The 25,505-nt window shown below is 39.3% G+C and overlaps 3 protein-coding genes and 1 pseudogene across 3 annotated transcripts; 2 read left to right on the top strand and 2 right to left on the bottom strand.

Moving 5' to 3' along the window:
* Nucleotides 1–4,843: 4,843 nt before the first annotated feature.
* Nucleotides 4,844–6,260, bottom strand: LOC126783954 (uncharacterized). Its single transcript, XM_050509476.1, has 2 exons — nucleotides 5,483–6,260; nucleotides 4,844–5,370 (listed from the first exon to the last, which is right to left on the bottom strand). The coding sequence occupies exons 1-2, from the start codon at nucleotides 6,258–6,260 to the stop codon at nucleotides 5,330–5,332; spliced, it is 819 nt and encodes a 272-aa protein (XP_050365433.1). The 3' UTR covers nucleotides 4,844–5,329.
* A 14-nt stretch (nucleotides 6,261–6,274) lies between these two features.
* LOC126783955 (uncharacterized) lies at nucleotides 6,275–7,187 on the bottom strand. The gene is made up of 2 exons (XM_050509477.1): nucleotides 6,823–7,187; nucleotides 6,275–6,683 (listed from the first exon to the last, which is right to left on the bottom strand). The coding sequence occupies exons 1-2, from the start codon at nucleotides 7,185–7,187 to the stop codon at nucleotides 6,275–6,277; spliced, it is 774 nt and encodes a 257-aa protein (XP_050365434.1).
* Nucleotides 7,188–12,242: 5,055 nt separating this feature from the next.
* Nucleotides 12,243–13,773, top strand: LOC126785411 (uncharacterized). The gene is made up of 3 exons (XM_050511095.1): nucleotides 12,243–12,588; nucleotides 12,667–12,831; nucleotides 13,392–13,773. The coding sequence occupies exons 1-3, from the start codon at nucleotides 12,286–12,288 to the stop codon at nucleotides 13,500–13,502; spliced, it is 579 nt and encodes a 192-aa protein (XP_050367052.1). The 5' UTR covers nucleotides 12,243–12,285; the 3' UTR covers nucleotides 13,503–13,773.
* Nucleotides 13,774–14,789: 1,016 nt separating this feature from the next.
* Nucleotides 14,790–17,155, top strand: LOC126785401 (peptide-N4-(N-acetyl-beta-glucosaminyl)asparagine amidase A-like; annotated as a pseudogene).
* The last annotated feature ends 8,350 nt before the right edge of the window (nucleotides 17,156–25,505 follow it).

Consider the following 25,505-nt stretch of genomic DNA (forward strand, 5'->3'; position numbering starts at 1 on the left):
AACAACTTTTTCGTATCCAAGGGTACGGAATTATGGTTGTGTCCGTAAACCCTTTAGCTAGTAGTGTGAAATCTCGATAGTTGATACACCAAAGTGGTTCCACACATAGATGATCAGAGATCTAGCAACTCAATACAAATAAAAAGCTGAATTACTTGTCAAATAAGCATATAGTACAGCAGCAAGTATTCAACTTAACAATAACCTGTACTCATAGGATTTTCTCTCCAAGAAGTTAGGAGTTGGCTAGCGGCCTTCTCAGTCACAATCTCTATAAAATCCCTAGCGCCGATTCCATCATGGCTTCACTGCCTCCCTCCCAATTCCATCTCAGTCACAATCTCATTCAATCTGCTCTCATTCTCTTTCTTGTCATGGCATCCATTGATGCAATGGTAGCAAGTTTTGCTTGGACTCTTGCTCTTCCATTGGAAAAGAGCAGTGGTCCTGCTATAGATTTGGGAAAGCTTGGTGGCGGCTCTGTTCGCCGAGCAAATCAATTTTTCCTCTTTGGTCGTCCATGACATGGCCTACCATAGATCCCACGATTTGCATCAATCACTTTCATCTTTCATGGCTTGTTTCTAGAGCTTTTCAGGTTCAGGAGTGGGGTGACAACATTTTCCTAGCCTCCTTTGATGCAGCAGCGAATCAAGGCAAAATTTTGAAGGGTGGAGTCTGGTACTACAAGCGAGCACCGGTTGCTTGGATTCCCTATGATGGTTTCACTCAAATCCCAACTGTGCTGCTTGATCATTTTAGGGTTGGTTCATGTTACTCATCTCTCACCACTGTATGAATATCTAGGGAATTTCACTGTCATTGGTAATTGACTTGGTGATTTTTTGGACTATGATAAGAAGGGGTTTCTTCGAGATTAGATCCGTATACTTATCGAGAATTATGTGCGGAAGCCCATTCAGCTTAAACGTCAGTTGTTATGGAGTGGGTGGAGTCATTGCTGAGATTTGAGTTTGATCATTTGCAATGTCATTGTGCACGGTGTGAACTAGCGTTTTAAAATGCGAAGGCGTACCTCAAGGCGTTTTTGCGAGAGCCTTGAGCTTTAACGCTTAAGGCGTAAAAAGCGTAAGCCTTACGACATAAAAATAATAAACAAACCTATTTAAATGTAACAATTACTCTTATACATATCACTTGAAGAATAATTGTCATGCATAAGAATTGACCTATTTAAATGTTATCCACTCATCATGCATGATAAAAATAATTGTCATCCATGATGAGTGGATAACAGAGATAAAAATAATAAACAAACCTATTTAAAACATAAGAATTGTCATGCATACATATAATAAATAAAGTAACAAAAGTCTAGAACTATATAATCCAACAAATTCACCAATATAGCTTGAAATCAAAGTTCTAAAGTCTAAAATGTAACAACCAAATATTAAGAACAATTGTTAAACTATGCTTCATGCTTCAAAATCATCATCTTCATCAACTAGGAGATCTTCATCCAAATTATCATCTTCACCACCATCAACCTCATCAACACCATCACCACCATTACGATCATCATCACTACAACACGGTGTTGAAAAAGGGGATTTGTATCCTCATATGGATTCCGTCTAATGTCATCATCATCTATATGTCGGCAAGGCGCATAGATTTTCTTAGAATATGTTTTCTACCTATACAAACATGTAATAGACAATCAATAATAAAGTTAAAAAATTATATTCTAATAAAGTAAAATAAAATAGGCATTTATTTACAACTTACTTGAACTTGCCACTTGACTAGATGTCCTTTTGTAATTTCTAAGAGGCTCATCAAGAGGAGGCTCATCAAAAAGAGGAGTAGGCTCACGGGGAGGTGTAGGCTCACGGGTAGGCCTCATCATTTAGCCCGCAGACCCAAAAAGCCCGCGGAGTCCCGCAAGCCCGACGGGCTTTTACCCGGCCCGCGAGAAAGCCCACCAAAACCCACTTCCGTGGGTAGAGGGCCGAGCTTAAATTATAGGTGTAAAACCCGGCCCGGCCCGCCAAAAGCCCGCAAGGCCCGGCCCGTAAAAGCCCTCCAAATAATAAAATATTATACATACATATTTTATTAGGTTTAGAATAAAACTATTGCATTATGAAGCAACTATATTAAGGAAACTTCTTGGGATCGATCGACACCAGTAGATATGATCGGTATATATATTTAGTGACCCTGTCAAAATTTCATCCAATTCGGAACTCGTTTGACCGTCGGAATTTCCGGTAAACCGAAAACAACACTAATATGTCATAAGGGAAGACCCATTACCAAAATGCGAACACCAAAAGTCGTTTGCATATCTGAAATCACCTAATTTTTTTCACCGATTGTGTGTGGTCGCACCAAGGAAACCAATTTGGCAAAGCCCCGGTCAAAGAGGATTTTAATATGTCAAAACGCTTTTTTATTTGTTAACCGTAGGTACGGACGGTCAAACAATATCCAAAACGGACAAAAATTTTACGGGTTCCCTAAATATATATACCGATCACATCTACTGGTGTCGATCGACCATATTTTGAATTAGAGTTATTGATCGCCGAAGCGTCAACTAATGTATCATACCCTTTATATTAGGTTTATATTAAAACTAACGCATTATGAAGCGACTATATGAAAGAAACTTGTCGGGATCGATCGACACCAGCCAATGTGATTGGTATATATATTTAGTGACCCTGTAAAAATTTCATCCAATTCGGACTTCGTTTTACCGTCGGAATTTTTGGTAAATCGAAAACACCACTATTATGCCCTAAGAGAGGACCTATTACAAATATGTGAATGCTGAAAGCCGTTTGCATATATGAAATCACCTAATTTTTGTTACCTATCGTGCGCGGTCGAACTGAAGAAATCTATTTGGCAAAGCCCCGGTCAATGAGGTTTAAATATGTCAAAACACCTATTTTTTAGTTGACCGTTGGTACGAACGGTCAAACCATGTCCAAAACGGACGAAATTTTTACGGGTACCCTAAATATATATACCGATCACAACTACTGGTGTCGATCGACCATATTTTGAATTTGAGTTGTCGATCGCCGAAGTGTCCACTAATGTATTATAACCTTATATTAGGTTTATAATAAAACTATCACATTATGAAGCGACTATATGAAGGAAACTTCTCGGAATCGATCGACAATATCCGATGTGATCAATATATATATTTAATTATCATTTTAAAATTTCATGCAATTCGGACCTCGTTTAACCGTCGGAATTTCCGGTAAACCAAAAACAACACTAATATGCCCTAAGGGGGGACCAATTACCAAGATGCGAATGTGGAAATTTGTTTACATATTTGAAATCACCTAATTTTTGTTACCTATCGTGCGTCGTCAAACTGAATAAATCTAGTTGGAAAAGCCCCGGTCAATGAGGTTTAAATATGTCAAAACGCCTCTTTTTTAGTTAACCGTTGGTACGAACGGTCAAACCATCTCCAAAATGGACGAAATTTTTACTGGTTCCCTAAATATATATACCGATCACATCTACTGGTGTCGATCGACCATATTTTGAATTTGAGTTGTCGATCACCGAAGTGTCCACTAATGTATTATAATATTATATTAGGTTTATAATAAAACTATCACATTATGAAGCGACTATATGAAGGAAACTTCTCGGAATCGATCGACACCATCCGATGTGATCAATATATATATTTAATGATCATTTTAAAATTTCATGCAATTCGGACCTCGTTTAACCGTCGGAATTTCCGGTAAACCAAAAACAACACTAATATGCCTTATGAGGGGACTAATTACAAGATGCGAATGTGGAAATTTGTTTACATATTTGAAATCACCTAATTTTTATTACCTATCCTGCGCGGTCGAACTGAAGAAATCTATTTGGCAAAGCCCCGGTCAATGAGGTTTAAATATGTCAAAACGCCTCTTTTTTGGTTGACCGTTGGTACGAACGGTCAAACCATGTCCAAAACGGACGAAATTTTTACGGGTTGCCTAAATATATATACCGATCACATCTACTGGTGTCGATCGACCATATTTTGAATTGGAGTTGTCGATCGCCGAAGTGTCCACTAATGTATTATAACCTTATATTAGGTTTATAATAAAACTATCAGATTATGAAGCGACTATATGAAGGAAACTTCTCTGAATCGATCGACACCATCCGATGTGATCAATATATATATTTAATGATTATTTTAAAATTTCATACAATTCGGACCTCGTTTAACCGTCAGAATTTCCGGTAAACCAAAAACAACACTAATATGCCCTAAGAAGACCAATTACCAAGATGCTAATGTGGAAATTTGTTTATATATTTGAAATCAAGTAATTTTTGTTACCTATCGTACGCGGTCGAACTGAAGAAATCTATTTGGCAAAGCCCCGGTCAATGAGATTTTATTATGTGAAAACGCCTCTTTTTTTTTGTTGACCGAAAATTCCGACGGTTAAACGAGGTCCGAATTGGATGAGATTTTTACACGGTCCCTAAATATATATATTGATCACATATATTGGTGTCGATCGATAATATTTCGAAACTAGAATTTATTTATGACTTTTGTTTTAGAATGTTTTCTAACAATTCTTTTATTGTTTCAAACCCTTAAATTAGAGTATTATATTGTTTTTCTAATACAAGCACGTAAGGCCCGGCCCGTAAAAGCCCGCAAGGTCTGGCCCTGCCCGGCCCGCAAAAGCCCGCAAGGCCCGCCTTAGGTGGGCGGGCTTGGATCTTCGTATTTTTGAAAATACCCGACCCGGCCCACCACTTATTTAAATTTATTAAGGCCCGGCCCGGCCCGGCCCGTTGACGAGCCCTACTCACGGGGATTAGATTCTCTAATTGTTAACCCGCTTTGGTATGTACCACTTGGTACACTCCTTACCGCTTCATCATTCAATGTTAAATCTTCCACTCCATCCTTAAGCCAATTAGGATCAATGGGAAGAAACGGATCCTCTATCTCCGTTATCCACTCATCATCTGATTCAATCTCTTCCACTATAATAGGATTGAACATTGTGGCATTTTTTTTATAGCCCTATCTTTTAGAGCAAAGTTATATTTCACATAAACTAAAGCATGCAATCTCTTGTGCTCAAGTCTATTCCTCTTTTTTGTATGTATCTACAATGAATAATCAATTCACAAGTTCAAATTTCAATACACAAGTTTCGCATTTCAATAGGCTTTCAACCATTATCATTTCAAAACTAGAATTGAAAAAAACTAACCATTTCAAAAGTGCTCCAATTCTTCTCACATCCCGATGCACTACATATAAGGGAAAGGACCCGAGTAGCAAAATTCATTAACTCCGGTGTTTGTGTCCATATTTTTCCCACCAAAACACTAAGGACATAAAATTAACATCCAATCATGCATCAATAAACTAAAAACATAATTGTAGACATAGAAAAAAAAAGAGCATTAACTTAAGCAAAATAGTAAGTTAGTAACTAACCGGGTGATCGTTTTTTTCTTGTAGAAATGGCCATCTCACTTCCAAACCTACCAAGCCTTCGGTCATACAAGTCTAATTGTACATCGGCATTAGCGCGATCCTCTACACTTAGCATTCTTGCCATGCATTCTTCCAACCCTTTCTTCACATGCTTGGTGTTTTTAAAATTATCTTCATAACGTAATTGAGGGTTCAAGTAATACCCCGCCGCATGCAATGCTTGATGAAGTTGTGGACTCCATCTATTATCTATTTTTTTCCAAATTGCTGCATATTTGGCGGGCACATTTCCTAGATTACTTGCTATCTTGTCTTTTTCGGCATCCATCAATTCATAGATAAATTCCATAGTGGGTCTTACTTCTGAATCAACTTCTCTCATCACACAAACAAGAGGTAGAACACTCTTTATGCAATAAGCAACATGGTTCCAAAAGCTAACATCATGGAGTATCCACTTCCTCACATCATAAGAATCTTTATGCCTTACACATCCACATTCATGCCATTCTTTAGATGTAAACATAGTGATAAGAGCATTCTTTTGCTTGTATAAACTTTGAAGAGATAGAAACGATGTGGCAAACCTTGTAACCGCCGGATGAATGATCTCTTTGTCGCCGGTGAATTTTCTCATAATGGAAAGAACTTGTGTGTGCCCATAAATGAACTTCACAATTTGCTTGGCTCTTTGAATTGTAGTGGCATAAACTTTCAACTTGCTTATGTCCTCCAACATCAAATCAATGCAATGAGCCGCACATGGAGTCCACCACATTTTCTTTCTATATTTCATAAGTTCTTTTTAGAAGCATTGTCGGTAACAATTTGAATCACATTCTCCTCTCCTATCTCCTCCACAACATCATCTAGATATTTAAGCATCAATTCCCCATTCTTCATTGTATCTAATGCATCAACAGATTTCAAAAACCATGTACCCTTAGGGCTATTGACTAAAAACTTTAATATTACCCTACTCTTACCATCCATCCAACCATCAGACATAATGGTGCATCCGTATTGGCTCCAATCTTTCTTGTGCACTACCATCAATTTTTGGACATCCATAACTTCTTCTTTCAAAATCCAGGTCCTCAATTCATGACTAGATGGAGGTTTAAACCCGGGGCCAAATTTTGCAATTTGCTCACATGCGGCAAAATAATAGGGATTATTTGCTACATTGAATGCCAAGCCACTAGTGTAAAAGAAGCATCCAATAGCCCTACATACATTTTTCCTTTCTTCTTTCTTGAATGAAGAATTCAAAGTAGTTTGCCTCGCGGTGGTGGGAACATACTTGTCCAATGGTCCTCTTGTCCTTGGTTGCACACTACCACTTTTCACTTACAACTGTATTCTGAACTTCTGCATCATCTTCTTCTTGTAGTGGCAAACCCTCTATCTCCCTACGTAGTGCAATCTTAGCAAACTTCCCTACTTCATTTGTTTTAAGTGTTTCAATGAACCAACTCTTCACATTAGGTGGAACTTTCGGACAAGCTCTAATTCCTTTACGTGAACCAACAAGATGCTGCTTGAATCTAGAAATGCCACCGGTACATCTTTGATTACAGAAACTGCATAGAAAATATGTTAAGTGGCCAGGAATAGGTGCAGTCCATTGCCAAGCACCGTCTCTCTTTATTGATAGAGTAGCACTAGCACTAGCATTAGCACTGTTACTACCCGAAGCACTCATTGTTACCTATCAATAATCCAAATTCAAAAGCTAATAAGGATACAATTATACAATTATATATATATATATATATATTCAAAAGCCTAATTCTAATACAATTATAGACACAAGTTCATCCTATATGTTGTCTTTAACATTCAATAATCTTAAAAAATCAGTCAATCGGAATCACAGCAGAAAAATGAAGTGGACAAAAATATTTGATGTTATCCTTTACCAAAGGCATAAGTATAGCTGATGCAGAGTGATAAAATGCATATAAGATAATATCTGACTACAACAGTTCATAACATACTATCATGTATGCATACAATTCAATTGTGTAATGAAGAAAAACAATAATATATGGAAGAACTGTACCGTAATATTTCTCTGAAGCTCGTAACTAATATCCTCAGCCTATTTTGCAATTCCACCAGGATCGATTATCTAAAAGTGCAACAAACTTCCAATCGGACAGATGCTAAAACAACATAAATGGAAGATGAAAATATAAGAGAAAAGATCCTCACATTAAAAAAAGTTGGCAAGTAATGTTCATCAGCAATGCAATTGCGCCCCTCCAAACCTGGCTATAATCAAGAAGAACAATGCACATCAGTTATTATGGCCTGAAACAATATAATCTTATCTTTTAAGAACCAACCAAGCCTACATACTTGCATGTCAGTTGTTTAATGGCCAAAGCATGAGAACAACGAAGCCATGTATTGTCTGACATGTCTTGATATTAAAATTATTCAAATCAATGATATCTCATAACTTGTAACTATCAGTCTTCAAAGTTCACTGACCCTTGAGGCCTTGACAGTACTATTAAGCATGTGTCTATGCAAAGTCATTGTCGTACCCTTCCCTGCACCAGAGACTGAATTTGATCTCCTCATTGGTGATTGGTAATTTGGTATTATGACAGCTACAAGGTCTCTTTCACTTAAAATTACATTCATGAATATCATGATGAATTAGCTTCAGTTCAAAGTTCGATTTCATTGTTAGCTTACACATATTTGGGGTGGAATTGGAACAGACAATTCGATCACATATGAATACTAGTGAGACGGCTTATTACATCATTCCAGATATTATGTTAATGAATGGCAACAGTGGATCATCTGAGTGGATCCATTGTCAACAGACCATGAATCCTTCAATGTCACACAAGGTACATTCAGTGAACTCGCCTCAAGGGTCAGTAAAATGCACTATCATGATGGAAAAAGTGGATTACAGAGAGTTGGAACCTTATATCTATAATCAATTCTAAGAAATAAAAAGACAAATCATAAAACTAACCATGAAAGAAAGGTAAACATCATAACATATAGTCATATATCACATACACACTAACCTTTAACTTCAAAATCATCGATTATAATGCAATCACCTTCTCCATTCAATTTCATTAATTTCTACACATGGGAAACTCTTGCCTGAAACTTTAAATCAACCCGAGCATCATTTCCTTCAGGTTCCCCAATGTCAACCAAATGAGCATTGAATGCAAACGATTCACCCGATCTTATAACTTCATCTTTTTTGAGGAACAAGAATAGATCCAGAAGAACAAGAAAAAGTTGATCAAGTAAAACTCCAGAAGAACAAGAACATATCCAGAAGAACAAGAATAGGTCGATCAAGCAAAACTCCAGAAGAAGATGAACAGATCGATCTGGATCGAGGCATCCAGCAACTCTGTGATGCGGCTCTGCGGTGTGGTTACTTCAATAGATCATCGATCTAATTATGCGATGTGGCCCGAGAGTCCTCTTCTGTTCTCTTTATTTTGATATTTTCCGTATTCATCCAAAACGACACCGGTTTCGGTCTTTTATGTTAAAAAAAAACCTGGGAGCGAGAGCACAAATGCGCGTTTTTTGCGCCTTAATGTGCGTTTTTTGCGCCTCTACGCCTTTCTCAAAAAGGCGACTCTTTTTCGACTAAGCCTTGAGATTTTTAAGCCTTAGGCGAGCCTTGAGGCGAGTTTTTTAAAACACTGTGAACTGGTCACACATATTGGTGTGCGTTGCACAGCCCCGCCTAGAGAATGTAGTATCTCCAGGGTTTTGGTATCCCCATCGGTTGGACCGCAATAAGGTTTTGAGTTCTGGGCTGAATCTGTTTAACCAACATCCTTTTGGAATGCACCAATAGTGCCACTGGGGCACCGACAATCTGTGTGGCTCGTAAACTAAATAGAGAGCTTGATGTTGTTGAGGGTACGGGGGAGCCACAGGACCATTCCATCATGCATGGAAATATTCCTGCTTCAGGTAATGATGTTAATGTTATATCTAGTACTACACCTGTGGTGGTTCAGGGGAGATGTACAAGATGCTTTACCAGAGAAGAATTCCAAGAAGAGAGGTAGATTGGGAATAGCCTCCTCTTCACCGAAGAAGATTAAGATCATTTTGGGAGATCGTGTTCTAGTATTGCGACCAGAAGCTTTGGGTCTTACAGAGGAAGATTTCGAGCAAGAATAAGAATAAGGCCCTCAAGCCAAGTATGGTGAAAGACTCTTAGGCAGCAAGAATAAGGCCCTCAAGCCAAGTAAGAAGTCGGATCATTCGGCTCCACGTGTGAAGCTGCCCATGGGGCCTAATGAGGAGGAGGTTTGCTCTGGTAAGGTTAAGGGGATCGCGTAGACTTTTGGCACGTCACCTAAACTATTTCGACTGGTAGATCTTTCCGTTTACTCTTGGTATTATGTGTCGTACACCGATTAAGGTCTCTAGGAGATGTGTAATATCTCCTATAGTTGTAGGTTTATTTTGTGCTCATTTTATAATGAAGGTGACTTATTGTAAATTGCATTGTATCAGGTGATTTTAGATCATTGTTTGATGCCGTAAGGCAATATAATTCATGATGTATGTAGCCTTTTGGGTCTCGGTTAATGGAAACTATCTTCTTAAAAAAAATTAAAACCAAAGTGGTTCAACCCACTATATGTGTGGAGAAATTTAAATTTGAAATACCCATTTTACCAGCGTTTGAAGGTTACCCACACTCGTGTAAATCATATTTAGTTATTTACCGCAAATAAGAGTCAAAGTAGGGCTCGTCAATGAGCCGAGTGAGGGTCTTAGTAAATTTAGATAAGTGACGGGCCAAGTCGGGATATGTATTTTTATAAATATGAAGATCCAAACCCGACGACCGAAAGCGGGCTTTTACGGGCCGGGCCTTGTGGGCATGTATTTAAAAAAGAAACATAATACTCTTATTTAAGGGTTTGGAACAATCAAGGTTAGAAAAAGCGCTAGCGGTATGCAGACGGACAAGTACCTCCTAGCGCTTGTACGGCTAGGTGGATATGAATTATTAAATATTTATTTATTTTTATATATGTATTTAAACTATTTATATGTTTAAAAATATATAATAATGGTCAATATTAATTTTCAAAATAGTCTAAACTCAAAACTATAAAAAGTTCATACAAAAATATTAAACCAAAAGGTAAATTGTAAAACAAATGCAAAACTAAATCTTAAATTCTTCTCCAAATCCTTCACCAACTTCTTTAGTATTGGACTCAAACTCAATATCGATTTTCTTTCCTAATCTTCCGTGTTATCATCCGAAATAAAATCTTAATTATGAAGTTCTTTTACTTACATTGCGTTTTTTTATTTGTAAAAGTCCACTGATTTTGACCGATGTAGACCACCTAGGTGGCCGCTAAATCCTTCAAACGCCACAGATGACCAAATAGGCAAAAAGTGTGGCGGTGACCCGCCTCCTAGCGCCTAGGCGGCCGCTTTTTAGAATAGTTGGAACAATAAAAGAATTCGTAGAAAACATTCTAAAAAAAACTGATAAATAAATTCTAGTTTCAAAATATTATTGATCAACACAAGCAGATGTGATTGATATATATATATATATTCAGGGATCCTGTAAAATTTTTGTCCGGTTTAGACATGCTTTAACCGTCTCTACCTACGGTCAACAAAAAAAGAGGTGTTGTGACATATTAAAACCTCATTGACCGGGTTTACTGAATGAGTTTCCTCGGTGCGACTGCTCACGATCAGTGACAAAAAGTAACTGATTTCAAATATGTAAATGGATTTCGGCATTCGCATCTGTAATAGGTCATTCTTTAGGGCATATTAGTGGTGTTGTTGGTTTACCAGAAATTCTAACGGTCAAACTAGGTCTGAATTGGATGAATTTTTTACAGGGTCACTGAATATATATACCGATTACATCGGCTGGTACCGATCGATCCTGAGAAGTTTCATTCATATAGTCGCTTCATAATATGATATTTTTATTCTAAACCTAATATAAAGGTTATGATAAATTAGTGTACAGTTTGGCGATCGACAACTTCAGTTTGAAATATGGTCGATCGACAACGGCAAATGTGATCGGTATATATATATTTAGGAACCTCGTAAAAAATTTGTCCGTTTTGGACATGGTTTAACCATTCATACCTACACTCAACCAAAAAGAGGTATTTTGACATATTAAAACCCAATTGACCGGAGCTTTGTCAAATGAGTTTCCTTGGTGCGACCGCGCACGATTAATGACAAAAATTAGGTGATTTTAGATATGCACACGGCTTTCGGTGATCGCATCCTGGTAATGGCTCTTCTCTTAGGGCATATTAGTTGTGTCTTTGGTTTACCGAAAATTCTGACGGTTAAACGAGATCCGAATTGGATAATATTTTTACGGGGTCACTAAATTTATATACTGATCACATCGGCTAGTGTCGATCAATCCTGAGAAGTTTCATTCATATAGTCGTTTCATAATGCAATAGTTTTATTCTAAAACTAATAGAATATGTATATATAATATTTTATTACTTAGTAAGTTTTTACGGGCAGGATCTTGGGGGTTTTTGGCGGCCAGATCCACGGGCTGGGCCGAGTTTTATACCTATAAACTAAACTCGACGCTCTACCCACGAAAACAGATTTTGTAAGACTTTCTCACGAGTCGAGCCAGGTAAAAAAGTCAATCCGAATTGCGGGTTTATGTGGACTTATGGGCGGGCTAAATAACGACGCATCTGAAAGTGGAGAACGAAAGACGGCCGAACCCAGTAAACCCAGAGTCCATCGGAAAAAGCATGAAATCGTTGGACTCCCACATCGAGACCGTCCTGTGGACCCCAGACCAAATTACCTCCCGAGTCTCCGACCTCGCCACCGAGATCTCGGCCGACCTCTCTCACCTCACCGACCCTCCCGTCCTTGTCGGCGTCGCCACCGGCGCCTTCCTTTTCCTCGCCGACTTGGCCCGCCACATCCGCCTCCCCGTCGCCGTCGATTTTATCCGCGCGGAGTCCTACGGCTCCGGAACCGAGTCCAACGGCTGCCCCAAGGTTTCTTCCGACTTGAAGCTCGACGTCAACGGCCGTCACGTCGTCCTGGTAAGGCCCCACTCACCAAAACGATGTCGTTCTTCAGGATGTGGATTCTAATCGATTGCTTGTTTTCTGTGGGATTAGGTCGAGGACATTGTGGATACTGGAAGCACAGTTTCGCGTCTGATTGAGTATTTAGAATCGAAAGGGGCTTCGTCTGTGTCAGTGGCTACTTTTCTTGATAAACCATCCAGAAGAAAAGTTCAGTTTGAGCTTCTGGGCAATGGCAAGTTCTACCGAGGTTTCGAGGTCCGTAGCTCTCTTTAGTCTTTCTTATATTTCCTTTGTGTTCCTTGCTGGCTTGTAGTTGATGCCAGATTATATATGAATGTGCATTGTTATATCATCATTTCCAGTTGTGCAGTGTTTAGGCTTTAGACTTTAGCTGAGATAATAAGAGTGTCAATGAATTATGATAGCCTACCATATTTTTGGATGGTGTTTGGTGTATCTGCTTATTACAGACAATAAAGGTAATGTTCTTTGGGGTGTGATTCTGAATTTATCTAGGCATTGAACAGTTCGAATTTGGTCATATACTCACAGGCATTGATCACACGAAAACGCGCTTCTACTGTAATGTAGACTATGGCCTGCGAGAGAGAGATCACTTTCACACAGGAATGCATTTATCTTGGAATATTCCTGCCTCCTGTAACTAGAACTTCTTGTACTGCTCCGAAAATTCTCCAAACTTATATGTTGATGGAACCCATGGACTTAAGATGCAGAAAGTATTACAGATGAGTGAAACTAGTTTCCTGTCTACTGTCGTCTTTGCAAGTGAAACTAGTTTCTTGTTTTTGCAGTGTCCAGATCATTTTGTTGTGGGATACGGAATGGACTTTGCTGAATTGTACAGGAACTTGCCTTATGTTGGTGTCCTGAAGCCGGAGCATTACAAGTGCCAGTCACCCTGAAGATAAGCTATTTTACTGTTAGTCTCATAGGCAAATTTTCTGGAACACATTTCATAGTAATTTTCTATTGCATAAAACTGTAAAAGGTTATGCATCCATGCTCTTCAGCAATGAGTATGGGATGTTCAGGAAAAAAAATATTTAAATTGTAACTGCTCTGTTATTCAGTTATTATTGATACTTTGAAGGAGAATCAGCCCATAATTAACGTTCTCATTCTCTAAAGTGTTTAGATACAACCATTTGACTTGTTGGTCAAGTAATTGTTGGGTGCTTGGGTCCTGGCCTTTCACCTGTTAACTTGGAAACATACAGCTTGGAGAGATTAGATTTCATTGATATGAATGGCTTCTGCAAATTTTGCCAATGGCTTCTGCAAGTTCTCCCAAATTTTGCCAATGGCTTGAGTTGCATTACTTGCATATCTTTAACATCCGTATGGCTCCCATCTATTGTTTTCCTCAGCTCATCATCGTTCATTTTCATGTCCTTTTCAATTAATGAGTTATATGCAGGTGACTCATCATCATAAACAGGCTTCATCTCAGCTTCATAACGTAGGTCAATTTGAATCTTAAGGTTGTATTCATCCATCTTAAGCTTGGCGATTTTTCTCTGTAAGCTCCGCATCTTCTTCTCACATTTTTGGAAGGCATGTAGGTCAAGCTGTTTCAGAATAGCTTGCAGAGGCTTCTTGGTCTTCGCTGTTGCACTATATCTCTGAAGCTTTTCGTGTTCTGCTTTCGCCTTTTGCTCATACTCTTGCCTCAGTTTGATAACATTCTTGAGTCTCTTTTAATTCATCATCAGAGACGGCTTTCCCCTTATCTTTCTCAAACAATGTAAGAGACAAGCTTGCTAATTTTACCATCTCCTTTCGTTCTTTGTCGGAACACAAACAAAATCGTTATGTACAAACTCTTCTTCTCTAAAAATCAAGGCTTTGGAAACTCAAGATATTAAAAACCACTTGATGCTAGGTTGAAGTACTAACTCGTATCACAATAATGAGCCTTGTACTGCCTCTCTTTTGTATCAACTTAGTTCGTTTCGAAATAGGAGTAGGATTTCCCCTAATGGCATATATAACCTAAATCTAGACAAAATATAGAAACTGATTCCCAGTCTGAATAGGACACGGAGAAAATGCCGAGAAATTTCCTATGGTTTTGGGACGAAAATAAATACCAAGTAAAAATGGGAAATTCCCAATTTACCCGCGTTATTTTGAAGTCGGTTACCTCGCTCACTTCTAAAGCTCTCAGTCACTCACTCTAGCACTCTGAAATGTACGGCGTCCTATTTCTCCTCCTCTTCTCCACCGCCGCAGTCTCCGCTGCTTCATTCCCGGACCGCTTCACCTCCTCCTCTCTCCTTTGTCACAAATCCCAAGAATACTTTGAGCTCAACCATCCTCTACCGTCCGATCTTCTCCCGCCGTCCTGCTCCCACCACGTCCTCACCCACTCCTTCGCCAACACTATCAACGGCCCTCCCTACTCCGCCCCCTACTCCCCTCCGCCGCGGTCCGACTCCGACTATCCGGCCCATGGTTCCACGTCTCCCTCAAGCTTCGCGCCAAATGCAAAGGCGAGCAGTAGCGTCGAGCTCCTCCACACCAGCACCGCCGAGTCGACGGAGAAGGGAATCTTTTGGAAGGTTTGCAAGGACATCACGAAGTACCCCTTGCTCCTCACTCGCTCTGATCACAACCTCACTATGATGCTCGAGAACGTCGTCGACCGTGTCTTCACCGGCCTCTACCACGTCGACATTCTCTTCCTCTTTTACAAGCAAAACGTCGCCGTTTTTCAGCCTAGGGTTTATCTGATTGTCCCGGATCATAAATTGGGGATCGTTACTGAGGAGTCTGTTATAAAAACAGTGATATATTGCATATATAATTTAATAAGCCGAATTATAAATAATTATAAATCAGAAACGAAGAACACGAAAAGAAATTCAACCAAAATACCGAACGATTGGTGATGGAAGAACTAGTCGAGACGTGTGTGATACCACACTGTCCTTAAGACGTTTACGCCTCCTCTACCGGTGCAAGGATGCTTGGCGCTTGTCTCCCAGGATATAATGACTAAACGATTCTAGGAAGTTGCACTACTAACTAGAACCCTCAACGAACTCGAAAAGTACCTATTTCTATCACCAGAGAAAAGCTAAGAATTTTGAGAGTGGGAGAGGATTGTGTTTCGAATGGAATGATTTTACAATGAAATGATGGTGGCTATTTATTCTGTGAGGATTTGCAATCAGCAATTAATAAGATGGTTGTTATAGAAATCAAAAGATCATAACATATATGAGTTACATATGTTACAAACATTGATTTCAATTCTGTTATAATTCTCCATAACACACAATAACTCAGTTGTTACAAGTCAAAAACGAATTTTCGGAAATGCAAAAAGAATATGCGTTCCAACCCTCAATTCGGTGTTGCATTCGTGTCCGCAGGTCGCACGGGCATACACGAGTTTCCCTTGTGACCTAGGATTTGCACCCCCCCTGCGCGTGCGCGAGAGTGTATAAGGGGGCTTACACACTTTACAATCCATACACAATGGATTCTATATAAAGTCTTTTCAATACTTTTCTTTTCCAATGTGGGACAAACACCTTTCCCTCATTCTAAGTAGCCATCTTTGAGTGACAATTTCTTATTCACCCACAAACCAAATTACACAAACAAACATATGATTCTGTAGCCCTCATTATGAAGAACTCAAATCCATGTTCATCTTTGATTAATTATAAGTTTAACTTAATTAAATTAATCAATTGAAATTTGGTTTTAAATGGTTTTTCTAACCATTTTTCAACAGAGCCTGCCGATTTGATCATTCCGATCTCCGATGATGGTGACAAAGGCTTTTGGTTTAGAATCGAAAGCGCGTCGAATTCCCTTTCTACGCAAATGCGACTCCCTTGGAACACACGACGTGTCGTTCTCGAGCTCTACGTCTCGTTTCACGGCGACGACGAGTTCTAGTATTTGAATCCGCCGAATGTGTACATCACGATGAACAATCTGACCACCGGAAGAGGAAACAAAGCTTACCGGGAGGTTTTCGTGACAGTCGACGGTGAGCTGGTGGGGTCGGAGATGCCATTTCCGGTGGTGTTCACCGGCGGGATCAACCCGCTGTTTTGGGAGCCGGTGGTGGCCATCAGAGCATTCAACCTTCTGTCATATAAATTCGAACTGACGCCATTCATAGCTTTGGGATACGAGTGAGTGATGGAATCTCATATTGGCTTGTTAATGCCAACCTACACATTTGGTTGGATCATAAGGCCATGACAGTTTTCATGCTAAATCGAGCTTTTTACCATTGCCGGCGATTCAATTGAAGCGTAATGTTGAGTTTAAATTGCTGGATGGATCGTTCAAGATTGAGGCGCAGAGGAGGGCTGACTTTGTGGAGTGGGTTAAGTCGAGCTCACGCAACTACACGACCATGTTTTTGCAGAAGTACAAGTTCACGAGCTCGATTAGATTCGCGTAGAATGGGACTTACAAGTTAGTGCAGCAGAACGTGAAGGCTGATAGGGATGTGAGGGTTGTGGGTGAGAATGGAGTGGAGGTTCTTAGGACTAGGAGTAAGAGAAAACACCCTATTGAGGTTATTTAAATATAAGCCTTATAATTCATAATCAATTAGATACACACTTTACAGACGAATTCTTGTCTTGTAAATCTTCCCTTTGTCTAGCACAAAAGTCACTCTCCATAAATGCATTAAGTTCTTTTTATAATTCTTGATTAAGAGTTCCCCTAGAAACCTTTGATCACAATTGGAACCTCTAGTAAGGCTCTACTTATAATTGGCCCTAGTCATTCATTTTTTAGTCTTTCATTGAAGTCGGCCAAAACACATACCAAAACTGACGTAGCGTGCCACTCGGCCAATTAGCAACGTGTACCCAAGACACTAGCCAAATTGGGCTTATTGGTGGGTTGTGGTGTGGAAGGACGACAAGATTTTATGAGGCCTAAGGAGGTGGAATGTCAAGTATTTGAGGCATCTTGGGAGTCGAGGACCAAACTTGATTTTGGACTTCTGCGTGGCTTGTAACGGGTATCTCATCTCATGGTCACATGGTACTTCAAGTCAAACCCTAGACCACCCTAATTTTCACTCTTTTGGCTTAAAGGAAACCCGAGGCCCATTTCTCATCTACCCTTATAACCAAGAATAGCTCGGTAGGAAGATAATATTTTAGTTATAGGAGCCCTGCTGTTGTTTGTTCTTTACACCCTTCTAGCTTAAGAGCCAGTACCTAGTGATAAAAAAAAAGTAGTCTCACATTTGCCAATAATACGAAGGTCACGGGTCTTTTGAACCCCCATCACTCGTCAAACCCCTATATAAGGAGGACTACAGTAACCAAAAGGGTAACGGGACTTCTACATGCATGCTACCATCACCACCATCACCCTCCTCATGCATACCTAAAATCACCACCCTTATCCTAAACAACCACATTTGTTTTACTTTGATATCACCCACATCAAGCCTTCCATCACCATGAGCAACATCCTGTTACAGTTGTGAGATCCTAGCTCCCACACCAAGCTCACCGCTAAGTCCTTTTGTGATCTCACAAGCCTGAAGTCTTTGTAATATCACAACAGAGTCTCTCCAAGGAGACACTTTGGGCTTAATCTCGCAACTCAGAAGGGGAAGACTAGATCATCAAGCCCAACATCGGCTAGCATTGTGATCTTCAATTTTCGACCCCAACATAAATTGGCGACTCTACTGGGGACTAAGTTGTGATTCAATTAGATGTCTCCTTCACGCAAAAACAAAGGCGTCAGCAGTGGGGGTGCCAACAACAATGCACAATCCTGAGATGAGGTAGTGCGTTAAGAGGAGTCTGTCTCCAGACGACGTAAGGCGGATAGTTAGGATGAAGTGCATGAAGAACCTGAAGAGGTCACTATTGCAGATGTTTTGCGCACTTTTAATACTTTTGGAGAAACTCAAAGGGAGATAGTGGAAGGCATGAAGGAATTCATAGGCTCAATCTCTGCCAAAAATCCTAATGAGGCGCGGGACGAAGATACTAGAGACAAGTCCTCTCAGGAGGAGAAAGACAAGATTTCTCTAGAGGGGTCAGCTGCCAAGGAGTCGGAGAAGCAGGGTTCAGGGACAGAGCAGAAAAGCACGTCTTTTGTCACCCAGGAAGACGTGGTTGCCATGCTAGAAAGGGAGTTACGATGTACCAACGAAGATTAGAAGTTCATTCCTCAACCACCCTACTCAACAAGCTTAATTGATCACCCTTATCCCAAGGGGTACGAAACACTAAGCTTTGTCTTTTTTGATGGGAGGAAGGGAAGCCCAAGAGGGCACATAAGTCGTTTCATCAACGCCCTTGGACCCTAAGCTAGTGACCATAATCTCTGACTTCGTGAGTTCTCCAAGTCCATAACTAGTCGTGCCTACACATGGTATACTACTTTAGCGCTAGGCTATATTCGAACTTGGGAAGATATGGCGTGTAAATTTTGTAGCAAATACTTCGAGCACGAAGAGAGCATTACCCTAGCCCAACTCAACAACACACGTCAAAGGTCGAGTGAAAATTTATTCGACTTTTTTCAGGCATTATAGGGACCTGGCACTAGATTGCTATGATGAAAAATGAGAGGACGCTTTAGTGGAGATATGTGTGGGTAACATGTTGCCTGAGTACAAAGTTTACCTCGAGAATGCCAATATAGGCACTTTCTCACGTTTGATGGATGCAGTGAACAAGATGAACATGTCTATCAAGGCTGTCAACGGGCATAGAACCTGGAGGTCAGAAAAGAAAGACACTCACCAAACATTGGTGGCTGGTGAATAATCATCAAGCTCTAATAAGTGTAAGGATAGAGAGTGATAGAGCGTTTATTAAAACGTCTATAATAAATCCTGTAAAACATCATCGTTAGTATAGAATAAGCAGGGATCGTTCTTTCTGGGGAATTGAAGGGAACTCTAATTACAAGTTCGAACCTATCATGCATTCTAATTAGACCAATTACATACTTGTTAGTCACCAATACAATTAGAGTCTTAGGGGATCATCTAATCATGCAAGATTTCAATTAACATTTAGATTGACTTAGGGCCTAATCTAAATTTGCATGCAATCGAATTTAATAACAGTTAGAGTATAAATCAAACAAGATTACATTTAAGCATCAAATATTTGTTGGAGACATGCTTCATGTATGACGTCACTCACCATAGTTTCACATGCAAATTTCCAGAATTTTTACCACTTTTAATCAACACAAACCGAACCTACTTAGGGCATGACTCGATTTGTGTCAATATGGTTGATGAATCTAGCACTCAAACACAATCTTAGGGACTGCATCCAAGCACTAAATTCATATGCACATATCTGAAAATTATCTAAAAATATGAGTAAGATGATTAGAACACAACAATAGAAATACAAACTCATTAATTATAGGAAACCATCAATTCGGCAAAGATCCAAAAGTCCAATAAAACAATCTGAAAATTTCGATTCTTAATACAAAACAATAATCCCGCACAAACATCATACTACAATCGTCATAGACAAAGTATTGTAAAAAATCAAAAACGAACAAACTCGTGGAGATGAGTTGCGAGAATCACACGTTGTAGGAACCTTGGAGGTGTGTCTTCAATGGTGATTTAGGTGGAGATGGAATTTGTATATGGGGGAGAATGGCTTGCTGTTTTGGTGAAGGATGTTTGAGGTAGTATTTTGGTAGTGTTTTGGCTCTTTAATGCAAAGGAGAAGTGATGATTTTTCTTTGTGAATGATATGCTATTTATAGAAGAGTTTTAGCTCTTTGAATATTATAGCTTGGACTTTTTCTCCTCAATTTCTTTCACTTATTTTTGTCATTAGTGGGTGCATTCTCCTTTGATAAATTCTTTTTTTTCTCTTTTATAGGTGTCTCCTTCTTTCACTTTTATATTATCTATTTTTATTCTCCTCATTTTTCTTTCTCCTCTTTTTCTTTCACTTATTTTGTCATTGGTATGTGTAATCTTCTTTGATAAATTCCTTCTTTTTCTCTTTTGTAGGTGTCTCATTCTTTCTTTATTTTCCTCATTTACTTGACTTTTTCTCTATTTTTTTCCTTCATTGTACAATCTGAAAATAATAAAAGACAAGATAATTCATATAAAAAGATCAAGTAAGTTACTAGAATAGGAGAGTAAGATTAAGAAAGTTACGGAATAAAATTTTAAGTTCAAGTAAGATTTTCCCAAATGGTACGTTTTCTAGTCTAAAAAAAAAGGATTCCTAATGCAAGAAGGACTCTCAAGATATCGCCAATGCGACCAAAACGTAGAAAGATTAAGACTCCTAATCCAACTAGGTTTCCTAGTCCTACAAGGATTCCTACTCAAACTAGGACTCTTGACCAATTCTGTGTTTTTAACTCATATAAGCACAAAAATGCATCCAATACCGCCCAAGACTCTTACTACGACTTAATGACTCAATAATACAACAATAAGGGCTAAGCAAAGTACAAATTGAGGTAAAAATATGTTAAGAACGTCGCACAAAGTGCTCATATCAGAGAGGTTACTACTTACCCTGCTCTACCATGCACTGACCAAGAGCTCCATGCCATCTTGGACACCATGTTCGTTGATGGTGTGATTAGGCCAACAAAGCCATACAAGAACCCATCTAGAGATGAGAGGGCAGACCCACGGTATTGTAGGTACCACCAGCTTGTAGGTCGTCATACATCAGCTTGCCAATTCCTAAGGAAGTTCCTTGGAGAGAAGATACGGGATGGGACTATAACTCTACCATCCAAGAAACAAGCCATCGACGAGGACCCCTTACCATATCAGAGGCCTGGAAAAGAGATTGTAGGAGTTATATCTTGCTATGATGATGATGTGGAGGAAAGAGGTCACCTTGGAAGCCAATCCCCTTACATAGTTACAGAACTGGAAGAAGAAAGCTTTGACTTAGAGCTATGACACTCCATGGTCTGATCCCAAGAATTGGGGAGATGACGGGCATGATCATCTTAGCCTAGGGGCTTCATACAACAAGGAAGCAGCCTCTGCAAGAGCCCACCCGATAGAAGTAGAGGACACTGTTGCGAGAGCCTACCTTCATGGAAATAAGAGACAAAGGTCTGGCCCTACATGTGCACAAGTCCTCCAACAGAATCCAAAGTTCAAATCCCTCTTTGATAAACTAGAATATGGGCCGCAAGCCTGGAAAGCCTTCGTAAAAGCATTTATGAGGGTCTCAGCTGACTTTGGACCCCAATGCTTTACTATTGAGTCAGCCAACAACATGGCATTTCTTGAAAATCATAATGAAGTGACTTTCACTGATAATGATATGGAACCTCCTCATGTAGATCATTGAAGACCACTATATCTTAAAGCCCAGTTGAATGATGTGCTTATACGGAGAGCTCTGGTAGACACAGGTTCATCAATTAACATTGCGCCTCTTTCAGTGCTTAAAGCTGTAGGAATACCGACTTCAAGGATTACGCGATCAATCATTACCATTTCTAGGTTTGGCAATGGGAATGAGGACTTAATGGGGTATATACAACTAGACTTGAGAGTACGGCCAATTCACTCTTTAACTAAGTTTCATGTCCTTGATGCTTCAGTGGTATATCATGTCCTCCTTGGACGTCGTTGGCTTAACAAACAGAAGCTTACTGTCTTCACTTACCATCAATGTGTCAAAGGGAGGCTTGGGCTCAGGCCTATTCACATCCCAAGAAATCAAACACCATTCAATCAGGAGGAGGCTCATTATTCTAAGGCACGATATTATGATGATTTCACTTCAAGCAATCACCCATTAAGGAGCGTTGGTACACCTTTACCCTCATGGCTTGAGGTCAGAGACCTGGATGATCGTGAACCTCATAAGAGCCTTAGTGAGAGGAGATATGAGGGAGTCAATGCTCACAACCACTATGGACTCTTAGGTGTTCAAAAATCTACTTGCCTGATGGGCGAGTGGCATACCACTTATGATGGGTTGTAGAGCCCAACCACACCTCGTGGGAAGGCCCCAGAACTAGGAGGAAGGCTGTCTTGGGGAGCGCAAGTACTCAAGGGAAAGATGAAAGGAGCCTCACGACAGAGCGACCTAACATCCAAGATGGATCAACAGCAGTGGCTGAGCCGCATGGAAAGGTTGACTTAGGTGAGGATCCGTCTGCTCCTAAATTGATCTCCATTAGTGCAAGTCTTAGTGAAGAGAGAAGGATGATCTTATCACATTTCTAAAGCAATTTAAAGATATATTTGCTTGGAGTTATGAGGATATGCATGGCTTTGACCCAAGCTTGGTGCATCGTTAGTAGTATAAAGCAAGAGGATATCGTTCACAAACCGGGGATCCAACCAGGGTAAAGAATCACAAACATTTAACAACGAATTCATAAGAGATATAAAGATTTGATATAGGATCATATCAAGAACATAAAAATAAATCCTAAACTAATATATACATGTGATAAACCAACCAACACATAAACATCACCAAACAAATCATCACAAGTAGCTTCAAAATCATAATCTCATCCTATGCAAACACCGAGCCTTAGCGGACAAGTATTGAGTGAACAAACAACAACCTAATGCCGAACTAGGTTACTTAGCGCATTCCTAACTCGAAACATGGCCTAGTAATCCTATCTTAGCGCTTAGAAATTACAAGGTAACATGTCATTCTCAATCTTACCACTTCATTGATTCATCTTTTATCTAATTACTTAGGGCATCTTAGATAACAAACGGATCATGGTTAATTCCTAATGATTACTAATAAGTCAAGCATGTCACTGACTTTAACAAGTTAACAAAAACACTTAAGAATCCTATATGCAAAACTAACTTAGCGCCTTGAATCATATATAGTTAACGCACAAGAAAGAGAATCATTAAATCATTGAATTATAAACTCATGACATCTACATAGAAATCATAGAAAACAAAATCAGAACTACTTTATAACATCTTGCAAAATCGTAAACTACATCAGAGTTAAGTTCCTCCCAATGTTCCTAACTCAATGACACTTTAACACATTCGAACTCAGTCCCAACCTCATTCGAAATCTAACATACTTATCCTACCATGCAACTTCAAAGCCACGCATATTGAATTCATTAAGCACGTCACCTACTTAACCAACAATCATGCAATTCCAAAAATCACATAGAAAAGATAAACATATTCAAATGCACAAGTCTAACCAAACCTAGACAATAATCGGTGAAGGTGACAAAGAACAAACAATTAATCAACTTCCAAGTATCAAAATCGTTTATAACTTTGGATTATTACACATGCGACGTCAACTTCCGGGTATCAAACACACACGTAAGTAAGAACACACCGAAAATCATTTAAATAAATAAAACAGAAATTCATGGCATAAAACCTAAAATCATTGAATTAAAAATCGAAAACCTTAATTCATGATGTCATTCAAAAGTTACAAATATCTCATAGACAAGAATAAAAATAACTTTAACAAAACCTAAACATAAATCATCCAATAACAAGAACATAAAAACCCGAAAACTTAACATGAAGATCAAAGAGTTACACTTTATAATTCTCCTCCCAAGGTTCCTTACAGAGGTAGCACGAGATCTTCAAGAGTATGGTATCCTAGGTTCCCAAGATTTGGACAGAAAATATGATGAAAGGTGGTGAATTCGGATTCTATGGTTCTTGGTGAATGAAAGTGTTTGGGCAGAGCTTTGGCAAGTCTTGTGAGCAAGGTTGATCATCATTTTATGTGGAAATGAGGTGCTATATATAGAGGAAGAAACCCAAGGGAGGATGGCCACAAAGTCCACAAAGTTGAAACCAAATTGGTTGAAGTTTCCTAGATTCGGCAGATCTGACCTTTGTCCCTTGTTGTGGCCATAACTTTCTCTAGAGAATAGATATTGAGATGATTCCAACTGGCAATTTCAACTCGACTTCCGTGGCTTTTCATCCATATATCATGTATTTTCTCAATCATTTTGAGCTGTACAGGGGAGCCCGTCAAAGTTGGATGATCTGCACAGCCAGAATTCTGATTTCTATAAGGATTGCATATCTTTTGCATTAATTGCATATCTTCTTCCTCCTTTAATGCTGATTTCTTTTGCACAAATTTCTTCCTTTGAATTAGGGAGGCAGCAAAAGTCTTAATTGATGCAGCCATGTTTGATTTTCTTACCTCTCCTCATTACATTTGCCGCATGCCTTCTTTGACAATCTTTGGTGCAGGGATTTATGGACATTCTGATATATATTTGTGCTCTATATTCAGGAGGAACAAAGTCCCAAGTTTCCCTAATAGCCCTTGGATCAAAACCAAATCAATGGCCGAGATAATTCCGCCGAGCTCACTGGACCTCCGAGCAATGATTCAGTCATATCTCTCTGTAGGAATAAGATATTAATTTGATTCCAAGTCCTACAGAAACGAGACTCACATAGCTTTCTATCCATATAAGGCACATCTTCTAACTCGATCGGAGCTATCAAGGGGACCCCTTCGAAGTTGGACTACGAATCTTGACAGCATTTTCATTCTTGCATTGATTGGGCTTTTAAGTGCAAATCTTCTTCTCCTTTTTCCTTGTGGAACTAGGAAGCTTTCCTTCTCAAACATGGATTGGTATTTCCTAATAAGAATAAGTATGTTAGAAACAAAGAAATATGAAAGGATGAATCCTACTCGAATAAGGAATCATATCTCAACAAGGATTCTTAACACTTAGCACGATTACATCATCAATTCATTCATAATTGATATAAGCTCTACCTAGACACTTATTCATACAAAAGAAACTAAAATATACTATATAAGAGGTAACAAAGAGTAAGAATAGGTCATAATCACATTAAGAACGTCACACTTTGTGCTCCCATCAACATGCAAGATGGATCAACAGCAGTGGCTGAGCCGCAT

Source organism: Argentina anserina, chromosome 2 (genome assembly GCF_933775445.1).
Source record: "Argentina anserina chromosome 2, drPotAnse1.1, whole genome shotgun sequence".
In the NCBI taxonomy this organism is placed as follows: domain Eukaryota; kingdom Viridiplantae; phylum Streptophyta; class Magnoliopsida; order Rosales; family Rosaceae; genus Argentina; species Argentina anserina.

What these genes read in the sequence shown, in the direction of transcription:
- LOC126783954 (XM_050509476.1), bottom strand. Translation starts at nt 6,260, where the DNA reads ATGTGGTGGACTCCATGTGCGGCTCATTGCATTGATTTGATGTTGGAG. An exon ending in AAGAAAAAAACGATCACCCG is followed by an intron (nt 5,371 to 5,482) that starts GTTAGTTACTAA and finishes TTATGTCCTTAG; the next exon opens with TGTTTTGGTGGGAAAAATAT.
- LOC126783955 (XM_050509477.1), bottom strand. Translation starts at nt 7,187, where the DNA reads ATGAGTGCTTCGGGTAGTAACAGTGCTAATGCTAGTGCTAGTGCTACT. An exon ending in ACAGTTGTAAGTGAAAAGTG is followed by an intron (nt 6,684 to 6,822) that starts GTAGTGTGCAAC and finishes CTTTTACACTAG; the next exon opens with TGGCTTGGCATTCAATGTAG.
- LOC126785411 (XM_050511095.1), top strand. Translation starts at nt 12,286, where the DNA reads ATGAAATCGTTGGACTCCCACATCGAGACCGTCCTGTGGACCCCAGAC. An exon ending in ACGGCCGTCACGTCGTCCTG is followed by an intron (nt 12,589 to 12,666) that starts GTAAGGCCCCAC and finishes CTGTGGGATTAG; the next exon opens with GTCGAGGACATTGTGGATAC. An exon ending in AGTTCTACCGAGGTTTCGAG is followed by an intron (nt 12,832 to 13,391) that starts GTCCGTAGCTCT and finishes TTGTTTTTGCAG; the next exon opens with TGTCCAGATCATTTTGTTGT.